This window comes from Balaenoptera ricei, chromosome 12 (assembly GCF_028023285.1).
Source record: "Balaenoptera ricei isolate mBalRic1 chromosome 12, mBalRic1.hap2, whole genome shotgun sequence".
NCBI lineage: Eukaryota > Metazoa > Chordata > Mammalia > Artiodactyla > Balaenopteridae > Balaenoptera > Balaenoptera ricei.
Genome location: NC_082650.1, coordinates 30958658 through 30979307, shown reverse-complemented (window position 1 = coordinate 30979307; position 20650 = coordinate 30958658). Strand labels below are relative to the sequence as shown.

The window sequence follows — 20650 nt, the reverse complement described above, 5'->3', positions numbered from 1 at the left end:
TGCTGAACTAAGATTTAAGATTCAGGTTCAGAATAATGTTGCGCAAATCATCAAATCCGAAACAGACATGTTTTCCTTATAAGCAAAATGGAAATAGTTCTTTTACTCTATCTAGCTCACTCCAATTTTGTAAGGTTCAGATGACAAAATGCGTAAAAACACTCTGTAAAATCTGTAACACCACGAGGTATTATTGCTGTTTTTCTAATAGCATGTTAATTTATTCAAATATGTACTAAATAACTTCATTACAACTTTTTTTTTTTAAACAGAGGCTAATGCTTTCTGAAATTCAAAGATGTAAATATAAACTTTTAGGGCATAGTTCATATTGGATATGCATTGAATCTAAGTGAAATAAAAATCATCATATGGAGTGTTAGCTATGGGAAATGAATCACACAAATAGAGAAGCTCAGAGTACCGTTTTTCAAAGCCATCAAAAACAACCTATTAAAAGGTATAAAAAAGCTAACCAAAGAAGTTCTGCTTTGATAGAATAAGCCAGATCTTTAAAATAAAGAAAAACATCTGCCCACTCTGGACAGGAAAAAACCTACACAAAAGCTTAGTACAAATGAGGCAGCAGAAAAACCTTATTAATTTTCCATTGTTTTCTCCAATAAACATAACACTACACACTATCAAAGGAACATAACAATAGGTGGTTTTTCCCCTCTATTTCCTTTTTGTTGTTTAATTAATACTTACAGCTGCTGCCTCAATTCAGGTGAATCTTGAGGTGTTCCAAGTTGATTCAGAGTCCTCTGTATTTCCGCAGCTATTATGATAGAAAATAAATGTGTAATTGTTACAAATGTTAGGGCAATAGAAATTAATACAAACAATAGGACAGTTAGAAAAACAAAAACAAAGAGATAAATATAGGAAGTATTAGTTGAGAAAAAAAAAAGAAATGGTTTATTCAAATCTAATTAGTGACAATGGACTAATTTTCAAGATTAATTAAATTAATTAAATTAAAACTCAAGATTAGAGACAATGGATTTATTTTCAAGAGTATTGTGTGGGGCCCTTACCACGTGAAACGGCAATTATGAGCCAAAAATATTATCGTCTTCCCTATTCCATCAGAACATTTAGTACAATGGCACATGGACTTTCACGTAACTATACTGGCATAAAAATTGTAAGGAAAATAATTGTTAGAATTACATAATTCACTGGGGTATAAAGTGAATGAATTATAGTTAATAAATGAAGGGGGAATAACAAAATTAGAAAAATTATTTTTCAACTATCTATGTAGTAAGTGATTCAAGCAAAGATCAAAGGATGCTAAAACCACGGGGATACTCACATGACCTCAAATTATCATCACACAGATGTCACTACTTTGAATTAACTTTATCAAAGATAAATCTGTTGCTTATAAAACAAATGATCAAATTTAGGACCACCAATGGTACAAACTAGCATTATGAGCCTCCTGACATAATGCAACAAGAAAGTCACAGTATGACTTATGTATTTTTCTTGCCAAAATATTTAACCTGAATCTAATCATGAGAAAGAAATCAGACCAATCTAAATTACAGGATAATCTACAAAACAACTGGCCTGTACTTTTTAAAATGTCAATGTCAACAAAAGAAAAAAAGTATGAAAGCAGGAAAGCTTTCTAAATTAAAGAACTAAAAAACACAAAATACTAAAACACCCAGTGTATGATTTTTGACTGGATTCTGAATCAGGAAAAAAAAAAAAAAAACAAACCCACAAAAACTACAAAAAAGTTGTGGAGACAACTGGAGAAACTTGAATTTGAATCTGCAGAGAGAGAGAGAGACTAAACAAAAGTTGAAAAATGTCAGCAACTGGTGAACCCAGGTAAAGGGTATATAAAAAGTTCACTGTACTATATACTTTTACTCTTCTGTAGGTTTTAAATATTTTATGCTAAGTTCACCACTCAGAAGTCTATGACCACTGTAATAAAAAAAACGGGCTCTTTACAAAAGGGGAGGTCCTCGCTTTATGCATTCATATACACAAATAAAGTGTCAAGTAGAAACAAGTTGAAAATCCATCTCAAAGTAAGGAACTTTCACACTTCCAAGAACTAGAGAAAAATGATTCAACCCACCCATTCTTTTCATTTAAAATAATCGTTTATTTATATAGCTTAAATGCTTTTAAATAGTCACTATTTATTGATATTTATGGGATCAAAGGAATGATTGTATTCCGAAACACAGGATAACTTTTGTTCACTGAGGATGATGTAATAAATATTGGTTTCAAGTCAAAGATGAAAAATATAAATACTGGAGAGGAATCATATAGCAACTGTTAACCATTCAGCTACTTACAAAGGAATTTCTTTTTTGCCATTCTTTTCAGTAACAGATTTTTCTTTTGTGAGGTGGAGGAATTTTGTTTGCTGTTTTATAACTTATGGCGGCTTCCAATTACATATTTCCTTCTTAACCTCAACAGATTTTCTTGGGCTACCTTATAGGGGTTTAAAGCTTTGATTTTCAAAAAAAGTATGTTGATAAGACAAACTGATGCAGGCATTTATCACATATCTAGAGGGCTCTTGTCTTTTAAAAAAGGTCACAATAAGTGAAAAAAAAAAATAGATTGCTCAATAAATGACACCAGGAAAACTGACTAACCACTTGGGGGTTAAAACAGAGAACTCTAGCTTACCTCATGAAGTAAAATAAATCTGTAATAAATTATTAATATAAGAAACTATTAAACTGTTACATAAAACTATAAAAATGTATTTATTACACAATCTTATTTATGATCTTGGCATGAGGTATAAAATATTATCCAAGTATGATACAAAACTAAAAACCATGAAGGAAAATATATCAAACTGGCAAAACATACACAAAATTTTAAAATACTATATGAAAAATATGTATCTACATTACAAATATATATAAGTAATGTGCGTGCGTGCGTGTGTGTAAACAGGAGAAAATACCTGCAGCATATAATGAGTAAAGGGGTTAATATCCCTAATACAGAAAAAAATCCTATAAACTGGAAATATAAAAATAGCTCAGTGAAAAATGGGTAAAAGGTATCATCTTAAAATTATAACAAGCAAAAAAAAATGAGAAATTAAACTTCATTGATAATCAACACATATCAGATTGGTAAAAATCAAGAAAAATAAGCAGATGATAATATAATTACAATCAAAAGCCTTGAAAAAAGGTAAAGACATAGGAAGGAGCAATGTCCATCATGTAGAAAGAATCAGAAATAACTGAGAAAAGGTCAGACAAGCCAGTACAAAAATGGGCCAGGAACAGGAACTTTAAAAATTGATAATATTCACTGAAAACATGAATAGCAAAAGAAAGACTGAAAAGAATATCAATCCTGGAAAGGATAAATAACTTTAATGTATGAACACTATATAAAACTGTTCCGCCCTTAAAAAAATTTAAGTAGACATGCTTCTGATAGGCCCAGTGGGAAGGAGCCTAAATCTACCAAGTAGTTATTTCCCTAGTTTTTGTAAACAGATACACTCAGAAACCCGTTTTCAACCTTTCTCCCTGAGTAAGGGCTTATATGCAAAGGAAGAGATAACCGGGAGCCCCTGAGGGCGCAATACTCCAACAAAACAGAAAACTTGGAGCAACACCTATTCTTGTGTACTGCTCAGAAATGCCTCTGAAGACCTGACAAGCTGAGCGGGGTGAAGCCTCCCCTATTCCCATTTAACTGGCCTGTCTGGAGGATGCAGAAGGCAATTATGATGGCTAGCAGAAGCTTATTCAAATGGTGACTCCAACTGCAGTGCTCCTCAAAATGTGATCTATTTACTAGAACAGATCATCACAATCTCTGGCACCCTGTATAAACCTGCTGATACGGTAAATACTTTTTGCTCTAACCTAAAAAAATAGAAAACACGAGAAGGAGTTTGTTTTCAACTGGATGGGATGGCGTAGAGCCTTCACAGTCTTATCTTAGGGTTGTATATACTCTTTATCTCTGTACTACAAGTTACTTGTCAAGGTTGTTGATCCTCTCCTCCAATGGGACGCTACACTAGTCCAACACACCGCTTACATGTGCTTTTAGGATCTGAAAGGCAAGAAGCAACATGCACTCTTAGATGCCTTGGAAGGATGGAAGTATGCCAGTAGATGGAAGATAAATTCCATGAAAATACAGGACCCTGCTTCTTTGGTGAAGAATCTTGGTCCATTAACCCGTATGGATCATTGACATACTTCTGCAAAGTAAATGACAAATTGCTTTTCTTTGCAGTCTCAAATACAAATGGGGAAACAGTGCTTAGTGAGACTTTTTATGCGGCTCCAACCCATTTTACTGAATGCCCCCAAAGGCTGCCAGCTCTGGCTTCAATTCCGCAAAAGAAAAGGCTATCCAGCTAGTTCAAGTGTTGGTACAAGCAGCTCTACAACTTGGCTTTAATGACCTGGTTGATCCAATGGTAACTCAAGAGCCTATGCAATTTCACAGTTCTGTATAAAACTAGTGGCAAGTCCCACTAGGAAGAAAGAAAGACCACAGGAGTCCCTTAGAATCTTGGAGCAAAATCATGCTCTCTTTGGCAAACCAATGTTACCTTTTGAGGAACAGTTCTAGTCTTGCTACTAAGCCCTGGATAAAAAGTAAACCGTGGTATACTAGGTGACCCAGTGACCTGAGCTGCCTGCTACGTGTTAGGTGTTATGTTCTCTTGTTGGTTTATCTCTTTCTAGATTTTGTTCTATGTATGTTAACCAGCCTGCCCCTCACCCCAACTTCTACAGCACTTGTTCACTGGACTAATAAACCAGCAATGGCTTAAGAATAAAAACCACATGTAGGCTCACCAACTGGACTTCCCCTTTCTCAGATTAACATGATTACTGGAAATGCCATGTACCAATCTGCAGCAATAGCAATCAAAAGTAAATATGTGATGTGGCGCCATCTATGGGGGTATGAGCCAGTCACCCAGTGGCAAGATGATGATACGCCTTCCATCGTGTTGGAGGCAGAATTTTATACTCACTGAAACAGCAGTACTATGGATTTTGTTATGCTTCTTCTGCTGCCCTGCCCCCATGATTCTACCAGCTTCCTAATCCATAGGTTAATCACAATCATGGTATTCTACACACCAGTGCTTTTGATCAAGATATTCAATTTACAGAGAAAAAAAAATTAACAGAACTTCCAAGGACAATGGGATTCCTTGGTCTCCCAGTACTCCATTATCTGGAAGCTGCTGGACTTCTAGAATTTTTAATGGCCTTTTGAAGACCCAATTACGGTGTCATCTGAGAGACAGTATCTCGGGAAGGTGAACTGCAGCCCCATGGGATCTTTACGCTCTCAAAGAACCACCACTCCATGGTGCTGCTTCACCCACAGCCAGAAAGAACACTCAGATTTAGGAACTAAGGGGCAAAAGTGAAGAGAAATAGATCACATTTACACCTAATTACTCACTTGCAAATTTTCTTCCATCCCTTGAGGTGATTTACAGACAATATCCAAATAAGGAATATAATCCCACCTCCATCTGGTAGAAGCAGAGGAGGAATGGACTGGAAATCACCCACTAGACCTGGCACTGGAGGCAGGAAATAAACAGGCCTTGGTCCTACCCATCCGTAGAGATGGGAGAGGAGTTCAGGTTGTATGAGTCAAAGCGGCACCATGTTAGACAGGGGCTTTTTAATTTTTTCAAGCTTAAGTATGCAAAAAGGGAAATATGTTCATTATCGGAAACAAAAAGTATGAACTATAATGGACATTTATTTTTGGTCATCTGATACCCCAAATCCTTATTACACTGGCTCTTTTTGGTTTATAATACCATGACCACTGGGAAGTATCATTACAGAACCAGTCTTAAGGGAAAAAACTGGTTGTTAAACTAGTCTAAGAGTCTTTGAGCTTTGCTTACCTCCACTACGAGTAATGCAGGTGATTAACAGTCAGAGTCCTAGCAACAATCACAAAAAGAAAGGCCAGACTCATAAAACAAGCTACTTGTAATCAAAAGCTAGATTTACTTAGCGCTATTTAGGTTTCATAAATATTGAAGCTCTTTACAAGTCAAACGCTTTAGCTGACAACCTTCTTCTCACTCTGAAACAATAATTTTAATAACACAGTATCTCATAAATTGAAGCTTCTTAGAAATGCAACCATTACGTTTTGCCTAACAGAGTGCATTAAATTAATGAGTGCTAGATGTTTTTCATGAATACAAATGTAAGACAAGGCCCCTTACACTCAGGCAGCATGTAATCTAGAAAAGGAGAAAAAAAAGTACATTATATAAATGTTAATAATAATGTTTCAAACAAGGACCTATAATATAGGCATTCAACTGAAGGACAATCCAAAAAGCCTTAACAGAGGTGGCATTTGTATTGTTTTTGAAGTAAGACACTAGACACTTTGTTTTGGAGATTCAAACCTCTAATACCGTACTTAGACATGACTTGAAATGATCAGATTACTGACTGGTTCCCCCAACCACAAGGGTAAACTCCTTAAAGGCAAGAACTAGGTATCCATTGTTCATTACCGTATCTCTAGAACCCACCATATTGTTCACACTCAACGAGTATTTTTTAAACTGAACAACAAAAGAGCATTAGAAAGACTGAATCCTATATAAGAAGTCATATGTATTTCTAAAACACAAGGCATATATAAGAAGAAAGCTAAGAAAGGTAGGTATGCTCCTTTATTACTCATTCATTCGACATGGTCTGGCCATCCACTATCCACCGGGCACAGTGAAGGGTTTCTGGACATCAACACTCATTTACTTGTATTTCTTTACTTTGTATAGCTCTAAACTTGAGGATCAAGTAAAGGTATCATCTGATCAGGTGATAAAGGGCCTATGGAAACATAAATTTGAAATTACTGAATCAAATTTAGGAGAAATATTACATGGCATTAGTTCAATTCTATTATATACATGAAGTTGAGAACCAAACAAAATAACTGATTTGTCCAAGAAACTATGGCTATTTAAGTAGAAGAGCTGGGATTAGAATATAGATTTCTTAGTTTCTAAAACAGTATTTTTCATTGTGCTAAAAGGGCTAAAAGTAAAAGGCTTTTAAAAAGATTATTTCATAATCCAGGTGTATGATAGTTGCCAAAGCAAACAAAGGAAAAATAAGTCTGTGCTAACTTGGAGTAACTTAATAGGAGATGAGCTGAGATGCTTAGGTGTTTCAAGTAGTGTTCAAAGTACATTTCAAGGCCTACCAGTGGACCACAAGGATTCTTCCGCCCTACTGAAGCTGATCAGGAATAAACACCTGTCCTTTCTTCAGGTCTTATGAACTGGCAAGATTCTAGAGACATCAATTTACATATGAGCAGTATTACCCTCTTACACCAGGGTCAGCCATTCATGGCCTGTCAGGGCTTCCAGCCTAGTTTTATACAGCCCTCCAGCTAAGAATGGTTGTTACATTTTGAAAGGGTTAACAAAAAACAAAACAACAACAATGAATACACAAGAGACCATATGTGGGTAGCAAAGCCTGAAATGTTTACTATTTGGCTCTTTATAGTAAAAATTGGCTGATCCTTGTCCTAAATTAGTAAAAATTACTAAAACTTTGTATTCACAAACTCAATTCAGTATGGTACTTGAGTGTACTAAGTACTCACTATGTTGTCTGTTTCACACAAAACTGAACAACGCTGCAAATCTTCCACTGAACATGCATGTATACTAGGTTAGATTTTTGCAATTTTCAGAAAGAATATGTTACCAGTACATCATAGGTGCTGGCTTGTATGGGTTTTTATTTTCAATTGCTGCTCTTCTCACATTAATTTAGAAACAATTATGGTTACCTTTTCATTGTATTGGATGAACATTTTTGTAAAGTCACTATATCGTTACCAATCTATTATTTTATTACTCTCCAGTTTTTGACTATCTCCTAGTTTTAGGATAGTGGTTCATAGGATCTCTTGCCTTACTCAAGTTGACCATGTTCAAAAATGTTTAAGAAAAATTAGTTTAGAGAAAAAGAGAGAGAGACAAAAAAGAGGTTTCTAGATAGATGACAAACAGGATGGTGATCTGGGAAAACTGATAATCATTCCTAGCTTCTTCCAAGTCATGTCTACTGGGTTTCATTTCATTACCTCGCCTGGGATACTGTGAATTTATGAAGCAGTCATATTCATTTTTATTGACATATGTCTAATTTGAAAGAAAAAAACCTGTGAAACATAAAAATTAAGAAACAAATTTTTTACATAATCATAAACAGTTACTTGAAGAAAAATTCACCTGATACTGATACACTGAGATAGGATTAAACCAAGATGCACCTCTACAACAATACAATGAACAAATTATTTTTGCGTTATCCACAATCTGCAACTACTTGCACCATTACTTCTAGAGAGTTACCATTACTTCTAGACTTTACAGTATATATTACATTTTTCATGACGTAAAGATAACACTATTTCCTACACATCCAGAAAAGGCGCATTATTATTTCCACAAAACCCAAACCATCCCCTTTCTGGCTCTTCATTATTTTCAGTACCAAACACCCATTCTGTTCCATGTGAGTCTGCTGCCATCTAGTGGATGACCTAAGGAAAAAAACGCTTCACAGCAAAGGGTATTTTTTTCTGCTGTACAAACTGTAGGCAACAGTTGGCATCAGGGGCTGTGTAATGTCACCACCTGTCAGAGTGCCCTGGGGACCAGGGAGGATGCTGTCTGACCACTGAGAGTGGCTGGGCTGCCTGGGCCAGCCCTAACAGGCATGTGTGCCTTCAAAGAAATGTCTCCAAACAACGGAGAACAGAATACAACTACCTGCTCTTTTAGCACATAATATCTCTGTTGCTCAACCCCAAATAATTCACAGTTGAAACTGTCAATCGTAGAAAAAAAACAATGGTTACTAACACCCTTGGACAAGTGGTTTTGAGATTCTGACTCGGTCTCACCCACATCACACTGAGGAAGAAGAAGTGGAGTGTAACACTGACCAGCCGGCAAGCAGCCTGGGAGCCAGACGGTCTGATTTGGAAACCCGACCTCACTTCTTGCTGGCTGCTGACCTTGGGCAATTGACCTCATCTTTCTAAGCTATAACTGCCTCACCAGTCAAGCAGAGGGAGAATCACCTCTTCCTCAGTTATGATGAACTTCAACTGAGGACAATGTATGTAAGCACCTTGTACTGGAAACAGAAAGAGCTCAATAAATGAGAGCCAACAGTATGAAGTGGCTTAATGTTTTTCTCCTGAAAGTCAGAAATGGACAGTAAGAATATTCTTATTAATATATATTAATGTGAACCATGCTGTAGAAGGGTGTTGAAACTTAATAAACTCTGATACAGTTATGAGAATTGTAGAGATAATGATAAAATATCAATTGACACAAGACAGTTATAACCCCTAATTAGGAGGGAAGTCAGCTACCACCTGACAGTGACACGTATACACACAAGTAAGAAACTGAACTAGAAAAAAAACCCAACTAAATATTAATAAAAACAAATTCTGTTTTAGACAACTCTTTTGTCATCTATCAAACACTCTACCTATTTTAAAGGGTGGTTTGAAGTATTATAGAAGATGATATATATATAAAAACATTTTCAAAATGGCATAGATTTCTGTAAGAACACGAGATGCTATTACTGGTAAGTTTACTATAATCAGAGTTAGAATCATTAGGTTGGGCTCATTACACAGTACAAGGTGCATAGGATAATGTATCATGAGAAAATATATCAGCTAATTGAAAATAAGTTTCAACACAAAAAGGTTCTGAGAAAAAAAATCAAGTGAACTAGGTCCAAGAAAAGGATATTATAATTCTAAAAAGCACATGGTAAGTAGAAAAACTCCTTAGAGAATCTGAAACAAAGCTACTAAAATAATTATGGGCTTTTTTCCAATAGGCTCTCTATCTCATGCTCTGTCTTATGACCTGAATAGGGAGCTTATCTTCTCTATGGGTAAAAGAACTGATGTGAATGGTGGGGAGGAGAAGGGTGGGGAGGAAACTGAAGGATCTTCTAAAGGATGAGTCTTGAGCTGAGAAGCTCAAGGTGAAGCCTGCCCCTCGGGGCCAAGCCTGCTGGTTTACTGTACTCTCCTTCCTGGCACTCCAACACTTGCAGGCAAGTCCTGCTTCCATGAAGCAATCTCCCATTTAGAACACATTTAATTTTAAATTTCTCATTGGTTTTCTTTCCGAATATTTAGAGGGAGAAAGGCACACAGGCTAACAAAGTAGAAATTTAGGGCATTTTAAAGCTACTGTAGACTAATAAAGAGTTAAATCTAAAGTCATGATTCTTAAAAATGAACAAAGTGCAAAAACAAGCCATTTGAAAACTGTATGTAAACAGTATTTTGGATTTCTAAGACGGCCAGAACACTGCAAGCTCTGTCTTAGCAAAGATGTTCAGTCCTAACATCTTATCATGTGGCCCTGCTCAGCTGACCTGCTCAGAGAGAGTCTAGAATCGGGAGTAACAGAGGCCAAGAGGAGGACGTGGCCCCTTGAGTAGGTGATCTGTGTACTCAGCTAACACAGGGGGACTTGCCAGCGGGGCAGCCTTCCTCCTCGCGGTTCTCCAGCCTTCCCGAGCCCTCCTCGGCCCTCCTCACCTCCTGGATGAGCTTCCTTGCTGTCATCCACTGGATGGCCCGACAGTCCTCCTGCTGCTCCAAAAGCAGCCTGAGTATTAGCCGTGTGAGGAAGTTCACCTCCAGCTCATATGGTAGTGATTCCTCAACTGTTTATCTCAGTCCCAATTTCTGATCAGTTTTATTTGCAAGACCCTGCTGCTCACATGTTTTTGCTAAAACACTGCAAATGGATTTCTGCTTCCTATAGGAACATGGTACAAGTTTTTTCCTGAATCTTCCCTCTTCTTCCCTCCTCAAGCCATATAGAACAGAGAGGCGGGAAAAAAGAAAACCCACGTAAGTTACATTTTCAGAGAAATTAAGACCACAAAAGAATTCTCAAAAATACGTACATGTGGCCAGAAGCAACAGAAAAGAACAGATCGTGAGTGGGAAGCCATGGGGATGGGATAGGAAACAGGGGTGTTGCAGAGGAGAATTGGGGAGGCAGAGCGCCAAAATGTCACCAGCAAGTGTGCACCACCAGGAGATGATGGTGGCCCCCAAGGGGGACCGGGGCAGGGCAGACAGGAAGCAGGCACTCTGCTGAGCGAGGCGGAGAGCCGAGGCTTGGACCATGCTCGGGGCCCCAGGCTGCTCATCTCTGAAAGGGTCACCTTTCCCTAAGAGGAGGGGGATGCCTTAGAAAGAAGTGGCTATGCACTGGGGAACCAATGGAGTGACGGGGGGGACGTCTGGACTGGAGGGGGAACTCCCCTACGCCAGGCTAGGTTCTGAGAGGCAGAGGGGGAAAGAAACAGTGCCTCAGGGCAGTGCAGAGAGGAAGGAGCCCGAGAGCACAGCCTGGGCACCCTCTCCCTTCCCAGCTGTCTCCTGCCAGGAAAAGCAAGCTCATTCCACTGAACAACAACCAAGAGAACAGACAGAGCAGCCATGCAAAAGATTATACAAAACAGCAGAAAAGAACAGCAAAACTCGCTACAAAGAAAACGCAGCAGGAAAAAATGTTGCCACAGAAGTGGATAAGGTGAAAATTATAACCCAAAATAGCACCACATTTTTTTTTTTTTAATTCAGTGAGGCAATTGCAATTTTAAAGGAAAATCACAGAACAGCTCATAGACAAGATGGCCAGATAATAGGCAGCAGCAAAGCAGAAAGTAGAGGAACTCAGGGAAAAAAAGAGAAAGACAAATTCAGAAATGAAGACTAAATGACAGGAAAGATTAGACACACAGAAAGCATGAGCCCCGTTAACAGTTGTTGCCATTTTGGATTGCTCAGGCCACAGCCCTTGAATTGCTGATGGCTTTAGCTAGCTCCTAGCTCACTGTCACTGTCAAATCCTCTCTCAACTCCTGGTGATTTCAATACCCATGCTGATAATGCTGCCACCATACTCGCCTCATTTCTTTGCACGCTTTTTTCCAAATGATCTTGTCCTCCACCCTCCCGTAATCACACACTCCAAGATCTTACCAAATGCCTTCTCATTACCAGCAACCGTAACTCCTCCATAACCTTGGTTTCACACACACCACTTACAAATCACCACCTCCTGTATGTCTAGCTCTCTCCCACTGGCACCCTGACCCCAACGAGCCTCTGACCCCCCAGGACCTAGCATCCTTTGGTCCTGCCACTTGGCCACTTTCCCTTGCATGACCTCCCCTTCCCCCCATGTCTTCGCTTGCCTCCTGACCCAATTTAAACGCCACAGTCAGCTTAAATGTCATCATCTTCACTCTCTCGCTTGTATCCTCAAGCCCCTCTCTCCACTTATCTTAACCACTTGACAAATCCAAAACTCTAGTTAAGCCCAACACTGTGCTTCCTCTATTATATGACTGTGCCATACGTCATTTAACCAAACCTCTGTTAATGGAGATTTTTATCCTAAGCTTACAGGTCTAAAAGTTGGGGAACTTAAGCGTTTATGCTGTCTCTACAAATGAATCCTTCTGAGTTCTACTATACAGAGAGAAAATAAAGTGTAATGCTGACTAGATGAGCACATTCTATCTATGTATCCACTTTCCATTTATTTACATGCTCAAAAGGCTGGTTCTACCCAGAGTAGAAGCCTGAGTTCTTACGGTAGCCGGTAAGGGCCCCCCAAGCCCCCCCACCAGCCCCTACTCTCCCCTCTCTGTGCTCTGCACACACCCACCCCTCCCCCACGCCTCCAACGCCCAGGCAGGCTCCCACCTCAGGGCCCTGTACCTGCCACCCCCCCATCTAGAACATTCTCTCCCCAGACACTGAAGGGTCCATTCCCTTACTTCCTTTAAATACTTGTACAACTATCATCTCCTCAGTAAGGCCTACCCTGGCTCCCTGTGTATCCCATTTAGAAATGCAGTCCCCTCTCCAGGATATCAGATCCCACTGTTATGTTTTTGTCAGGTTGCTTCTCATAACACTTAACACCTCCTTCCAATACACTATTTATTTATGTTCTGTCTGTCTTCTCTCACTAAAGGTTAGCTCCATAAAGGCAGGTATTTTGCTTGTTTTATTCACTGAAGTATCTCTGGCATCCAGACAGTGCCCAGCACATCACAGATGCTTAATACTCATGGTATGAATGAATGCACATAAATGCACAATGACCTGGTACAATATAAAACATGATCCAAATGCATAGTGTTATGTGAATCAGACTGTCCTGGGTTCAAGTGCCAGCCTCTCCATAATAGTTATATGAACTTGAGCAAGTGACTTAACCACTTCAAACCTAAATTTTCTCATCTGACAGAGTTGGCTAGAAGATCAAATAACAATGTACAAAAAAACAGATTCAAAATACCAAATATGAGGCACAGAGTAAACAGTAAAGAGAGCTAAAAGATACTAACTTACATATCTTCCAGAATGCGATTTTTTTTTTTTTTTTTTTTCAGAACGAGATTTTTGAGTAAAGCAAGGTGTACAGGCAATACTATACAACTAAAGTCACTGGATGTATCTGGGCCACCCTGCCCAGCTCTCCTCCCCCACCCCAGCAGAAAGGCAGTGCTCTGAGCACTCCCAAGTAAACAGGCCTTAGCTGGATTTTTAGCTAAAGGCTTCCACATTCCCCAGTAGAAAAATAATAATCCACAGGCTACGAGGGGATCTTGGGGATGTCTGCAGGCATTCTCTTGGGACGTTAAATGGGATGAAGAACAAACTATTCCAGAGAAGTCGGTGGCCATACTCAATATGAGTAATATGCTACTACAACAATGGTTTCTTCAAATAATGATCATGATAATGACACTATAACAAGAAAGATGACTCGAAAAGGAAATGTCCCAAGACTTACAGAACACCATTTTGTATCACCGTTGGGTTCTTCCAAATCAATTAATATGCAAACCAATTAATAACTGCTTTAAGAAAAAACCCAGACTGGAGTAAGTATAAAAGGCAATATACTCTTTAATGAAAAATATTGCTTACTAATTGGTGAAAAACAACAAAAAAAGTGTCAAAGAGATGAGGACAAGAATTGTCAAAACCATTCCAGGAAACCAAAACTAAACAGCCCAGCCTGAGTTTTGTTGTCCCGTTCTCACACCAGCATTGAGCCAACTAAACTGTACACACAGGCAGCATCACAGGGCAGCTGGGCAGCAGTTACACAACTGACCACGAACTTTATTTAATAAGAGAAGCCACTCTGTAATACAATTACTGAGCATACTGAATATATTTATAGTGGAAAAATCTAATAATAGTTAAATTAATTTTTAAATAAGAGAGTGGAAACATATATGAAAAATTTTATTGTATAATAAGCACCACATTTTATCTATACAGAACTCAGAAGGAAGGATTCAATAGGGAGGCAGCATAAACGGTAAGCTCCTCAACTTTTAAACATATAATTTTAGGATAAAATGTCCATTAACAGAGGTTTGACTTCTGAGCAGTTTCTCAGAGCTATCTGAAATGCTGTCTCCCGGGCTACAGTCCTCATTTTGCCCCAAATAAAACTTAACTCACAACTAAAAAACAAACAAAAAAAACCCAAACAAAAACAAAAAAAACACAGAGGTTTGAGATGTATGGCAAATTCATATAATAACAAATTATGCAAGCAACATAGAAGAGAGAAAAAGCAAGCAGCAAAAAAAAAAAAAAGGTATAGTATTATCTTATTTTCATTAAAAAAAGAAAGAATGTAATTATGTATAAATATTTCTGGAATCATTTAGATTTATTACTAAATAAAAGAGTACGCAAGTTGACTTTAATGCTGTTTTCCTCAGGTTGCCATTGAGAAGAAGCACTCTGACAGGTAAGTGATTTTGGTAGGTAAGTGCTGAAAAAACAACTGATGTCACACTGTCAGTCTTGACTTATCTTTATGATCATTATCAGTGGCCGCTTCAAATGGAAGCAAATCTTATAATTAATGCATGTTTAATAAAGGTATTTCTATATTATTATCCATTAACTATTCTTCTTAACGTGCTATTTAGTAAATGAAAACATCTTTCGGAATCTTGAGTTTTTCATAAAAGTCAAAAGAAGTTAAAGTAAATACTTCTTCTCCCATTCTGTATCATGTGATCAATAATATCTTCCTAAGCACAGTAGTGGACATTACTTTTGAAATACAATTAGTTACAACAAAGTGTAGAATCTCAGGATTCAAAAGCAAACTTCACCATTATCTGGGTTTCCCATAACTTTAAATCCCAGTGCACCATGCCAAGGAATGCAGGGCTGTGTTTAGTTTGTGAGGTCTGCCATAACAAAATACCACAGACTGATAGCTTAAACAACAGAATTCTATTTTCTCACAGTTCTGGGTGGAGGCTGGAAGTCTAAGGTCAAGGTGCCAGTGGGGCTGGCTTCTCCTGAGGCTTCTCCTTGGCTTACAGATGGCCTCCTTCCCACTGTGTCCTCATGTGGCCTTTTCTCTGTGCCTGGGCAGCCCTGGTGTCTCTCCTCTTCTTGTAAGGACACCAGTCATACTGGATTAGGGCCCCACCCTTATGACCTCACTTAACCTTAATTTCCTCTATAAAGGCCCTATCTCCAAATTCAGTCACATTGGGCATTGGGACTTCAACATACGAATTTTGGGGGGACAAAATTTAGTCCATAACAAGGACCCTGACAGTGCTTATGTGAGAGGAAGGTTAAAAAACAGTACTAATGAGTAAAAAGATACCTGTTAAGTATGTTTGACCTAAGCTCAAACACCTGTATGAATGAGTAACTTGTACCAGCCCACAGCATCCTTAGAAAGCCCTGCTGGAAGGACCACTCATATTTGCTGCAACTTCTTTCTACTTATCTCTTAACTGCCCTCCTTAATATCATACAGAAGGAAGGGTGACCCTCTTCCACCTGACACCCCTTCAATTATTTGAAGCAGCAATCCCAGCCCCCCTAGAAGTGTTCCTAGTACTTCCAAATGCTGCGTGTATCAATGTATCATAGTGTGATTTCTGTACCCTTCTCATTCCCCTCTCTCTGTCCATTATTCACATTCAACAACTGCTTCTTTTTCAGAACTGGGCTCACAGAAAGGTAGAAAGGTAACGTGCCTTTCCTTTAAGATTTTTCTTCTTTTTTTTTTTCCCATGTCATCCTTGTGCAGGGGCTATGCTAATCGTCTGTGTATTGTTCCATTTTTAGTATATGTGCTGCTGAAGCGAGCACTAAGATTTCTTTATATAACTTGTTTCTTCCTCATTCAGGTGATTTTACATTGCAGTCAGGATTTCTGAGAGCTTCCCATCTTATCAAACCATGTTCCTTCCCTCCAGTGTCACATCTTGGAATCACAACATTCTTTTTTTTGAAATTTTCTATTCTATCCTTTCTGTCTATCCTTCATCATCCAATGAACCCTTACTAGCCTCTGTATGCAAAACTCTTGAGGGATTTAATTCTGCATAAAGGTACGATAAGGTACGATCCCCAATCACAGAAGAGATTACAGACCCTGGTAGTTAAGGAAAAAAAAATGCTGGCACTTACAAAAAATTATAAAGATGAAATACAAAAGAATTCACAAGCCAGCAATCTCATTACCAAATGAGTGAGGGGAGATTGCTGCCATAAGGTCAAAGGAAAGAAAAGAAATAAACATTTATAATGGCTACTACATGTGAGGCACACTTATCCCTACTTGTTGAAAATAGTTATAAATGTAGTTTAGATACATTGGGTAACCTACTTGAGGTCATTCATTCCAATTTTATTGAGGGCTGACTCATGGCCAGGCACTGTTCTTACAATACAAACACAGCTGTGAACAAGGCATATTAAGCCCTTTCTCTTCAGGAGCTGCCATTCTAGTAGGGAATGCAGAAAATAAGTAGACAAGTGTGGTAGTTTAATTTACTGACCAAAGGCATTACAAAAACAAACCGGTTAATGAGAAAAAGAATGAGTGGAGGAACAAAAATGATAGGTCAGGGAAAACATCTCTAAGGATGTGACCTCTGGGCTAAGACCTAAAATCCAAGGAGAAGCCAACTGTGTGAAGATTCGGGAAGATGTCTGAAGCAGAGGAAAAGTAAGCACAAAGGCCCTGAGGTAAGAAGGAGCTCAACTGTTCAAGCAGCAGAAAGGCAGCCAATGTGGCTGAAATCTGAAATCTTGCAGCTGCAAAGGGGAGAGTGGTAGGAGTTGGCAAATGGGGGCAGGATCAGATCTGGAGGGTGTTGTGAGGCATGGTGGGGACTTACATCAGATCGTGAGTGCCACGGGAATCACTGGAGAGTTTCCAGCTGTGAGATGGCATGGTCTGACTGATTGTTCACCTGGGCTATAGTATGGAGAATAGACTGTAGACAGGCAGGAATGGAAGCAGGGAGAACATTTCGGAGGCTGCAGTCATGCGGAGAAGAAAGAGCAGCAGCTGGGACCTGGGTGGTGACAGCAGAGATGGAAAGAAATGGACAAATTTTGCAGGGAGAACCAATAGGATGTACACTTAGGTTGCAAATGGGGAGCAAAGACACACAGTACTAGGGATTGGGGTTGGAACCAACAGTAAGAAAATTCATGTTCAGGACAGAGGCATGTAGATGGTTCACATATAGGAGCAGTGAGGGACAGAGCTCCCTGGAGCATATCTTAAAGTTTTAGTTCATGAAACAAACAGAAAATGTTCACTCACATTCAGTCATAAACAGCACTCGTGTTCAGTCATGTAGGAAAAATCACCAGAGAGAAGAAAGGATGGTTGTTCTCTGTTCATATTCCCTTGGATAAGACATTAATTTCCACTCCTAGCTCTGTTCTATGTCAACACCTTACGCATGAAGAAAATCACAACAATGAAATCAAAGCTATTGAAGCTTTTCTCCTCAAGGGGAAAAAATTCGACCACGTATTTTCAGATGTGTGACGTTAGAAGCAGATATAACAAAGGGCATTTTAGGGGAGGGAGGAGAGGAGGGAGAGAGAGAGAGAAGAACACGTTTTCAACTCCTTTCCCTCTGTAAACTGCCTGCCTACCCACCAGACCACCCCAGGAAACAAAAGGTAACACCTCCAATTCCTGGGTAAATACACAGTTCCAGTCAATTCATTAACTTTTCAGGACTGGAGTTCTTTTTTTAAAGAAAATTTGCCCCGGCAACCAAAAAGGAGAACTCAATGATACTAGCTTCCCTTTTCTGCAGTCATGTGTTAAGGTGCAAAACTAGTGTCCCTTTCACCAGACTGTAGTTAAAAGAACTGCATTCATTCTCAAAAGTGTAACAACAAAAGGGCTCAAGCTTTTGTAGAGATTTTATGTTTCATCTCAAAGTCCTAAGGACCTTACAGGGACAAGAGCCAAGCACTGATCCTGCCTAATAAACAAGAAAAGGACGCACACAGAATGAGAAGCTAATTGCAACACAGAGAAACCAATAATATTTACTTCAAATCTAAACAAGTCTGTGTTGGACCAACAGCTTTAATCTATAGGAGATAAATGATAAAAAATAAAACAATGAAGATTCAACACAGACCTTTTTCAGTAACCTTCTCTTAACCTTTATAACATGGGCTTAAGTTCACACATTTTAAGCCCACCTAAAATGTTCTGACTTCTCAAATCTTCCGGAACACACACATAAGCACATATGACATATCATGCATATTTCTGCTAAAAAGCAGAAAACTTCTGCACTTACACATTCCGCTGAGTATACTTTATAAAGTTACCAATGGATTTATTGGGTTCATTTTCCAAAGGTTAGCTTTTAGCCACTCTCTATCTTCGTTTTTTAGATTATTCTTTTTTTTAAAATAAATTTTATTTATTTATTTTGGCTGCATTGGGTCTTCACTGCTGCACACGGGTTTTCTCTAGTTGCTGCGGGCGGAGGCTACTCTTCGTTGCAGTGCGTGGGCTTCTCATTGCAGTGACTTCTCTTGCTGCGGAGCATGGGCTCTAGGCGCGCGGGCCTCAGTAGTTATGGCATGCGGGCTCAGTAGATGTGGCTCGTGGGCTCTAGAGCACAGGCTCAGTAGTTGTGGCACACGGGCTTAGCTGCTCCGCGGCACGTGGGATCTTCCCGGATCAGGGCTCGAACCCATGTCCCCTGCATTGGCAGGCAGATTCTTAACCACTGCGCCACCAACGAAGCCCTCTTTTACATTATTCTTTAAACCAATACTCAAATGCCAGAGTTCTCATTAGCACTGGTAAGATTTACTGTAATATGTACGTATGGGAAAATTTTATCTCAGTGACTGTGTTTCATGGTCAGCTGTGGTTATTTCTATCAATTTCCTGCAATTCATAACTTAGTTACTTCTGACATGATTCACTCCAGAATCCCTTGTGACTGCAACTCTCCCACCTCCTAATACTTAGATATGTAACTCTTAGTGGAACTCCACTTGTGGCTAACTTGTGAATGACTGTTTTCATTACGGGAGTTTAAAAGCATGCACGATGGGTCCAGATATGGCAACTGGTTTCTTAATAACAAAGAGAATAATCCTGCATATGTTAGAAGAGCTTTCAGGATTTTTTACAACTTTAACTTGGTTAAAATTATAGCCTGTTAAAGTTGGAACAGACCATAATCCGGCCCACAGAAAAAATACGTAAGACTATCATGTCTTGGAAGGTAAAACAGCTTACTCAGGCCACACTGCTGTTGGATGTGATTTCAGGAAACGTGCAAGCACGCACATACAGCTTGCCTAATTAAGAGACTTTTCCTATTGTCCCATTGATTTTCTCAGCTCAGCTACATTCTGAAAGTCTGATTCTAATCAGGGAATTGCAATATACATCACAGTGGGACACAACTGTGGCTAAAATGAGTAAAATTTAAGACTATAAATGCCAAATGTTGGCAAGGATTTGGAGCAACACAAACTCTGATCCCCTGGCTGGTGGGAGTACAATCTGGAACCACTACTTTAGGTAACTGTTTACCTCTATCTACTACAACTGAACATACACATATCCTATGACCCAGCAACCCAATTCCTAGATACACATATGAAATAAAAGAACATACAAGAATGTTCAGCATTGTCCATAAAAGCAAAAAACAAAACCAAACAAAGCAAAAATACAAAAACACTCCAAATGTCCACCAACAGTAGAAAGAATAACTAGATGTGGTATACTTGAATACAGTAATTAAAACAAATGACTGACAGCTACCTGCAACAACACAGATGAACTGCACAAACCTAATGGGAGAAAGAACTTCAATATAAAACACATTTCTTGATTCCATTAGATAAAGTTAAAAACTAGGAACATTAATCAATGACATTAGAAGTCGGGACACTGGCTACCTCTGGAGAGTATGGAGGGGGCTCTAAGCATGAGAAGGGCTTCAGAGGGCTGGTAATATTCCATTTCCTGACATGTGTGGTGTTGTAACATAACTCATGGAGCTATATACTAATAATTGGTATACAACTCAATATATATAATATACTTCTATATTTTTAAAGTTAAAAAAACCCAATGTTTAATTATGTGATGGATTTCAATATATTTAACTGCTTCTTTCAAAAACATGAGTTCTTTCTGTGTGTTCCGTGT

General features: G+C 38.8%; 1 protein-coding gene and 1 non-coding gene across 3 annotated transcripts in view; both read right to left on the bottom strand.

Moving 5' to 3' along the window:
• STX7 (syntaxin 7) overlaps positions 1–20650 on the bottom strand; it is a 47919-nt gene that overhangs the window by 15293 nt on the left and 11976 nt on the right. For both annotated transcript variants that reach the window (XM_059941191.1, XM_059941192.1), the window contains one exon: positions 712–781. In XM_059941191.1, coding sequence (XP_059797174.1) covers positions 712–781 — 70 coding nt within the window. The remainder of the gene's footprint in view (positions 1–711; positions 782–20650) is intronic.
• Positions 16187–16293, bottom strand: LOC132376484 (U6 spliceosomal RNA). The gene has a single exon (XR_009506322.1). It is a non-coding gene; the product is annotated as a U6 spliceosomal RNA (small nuclear RNA).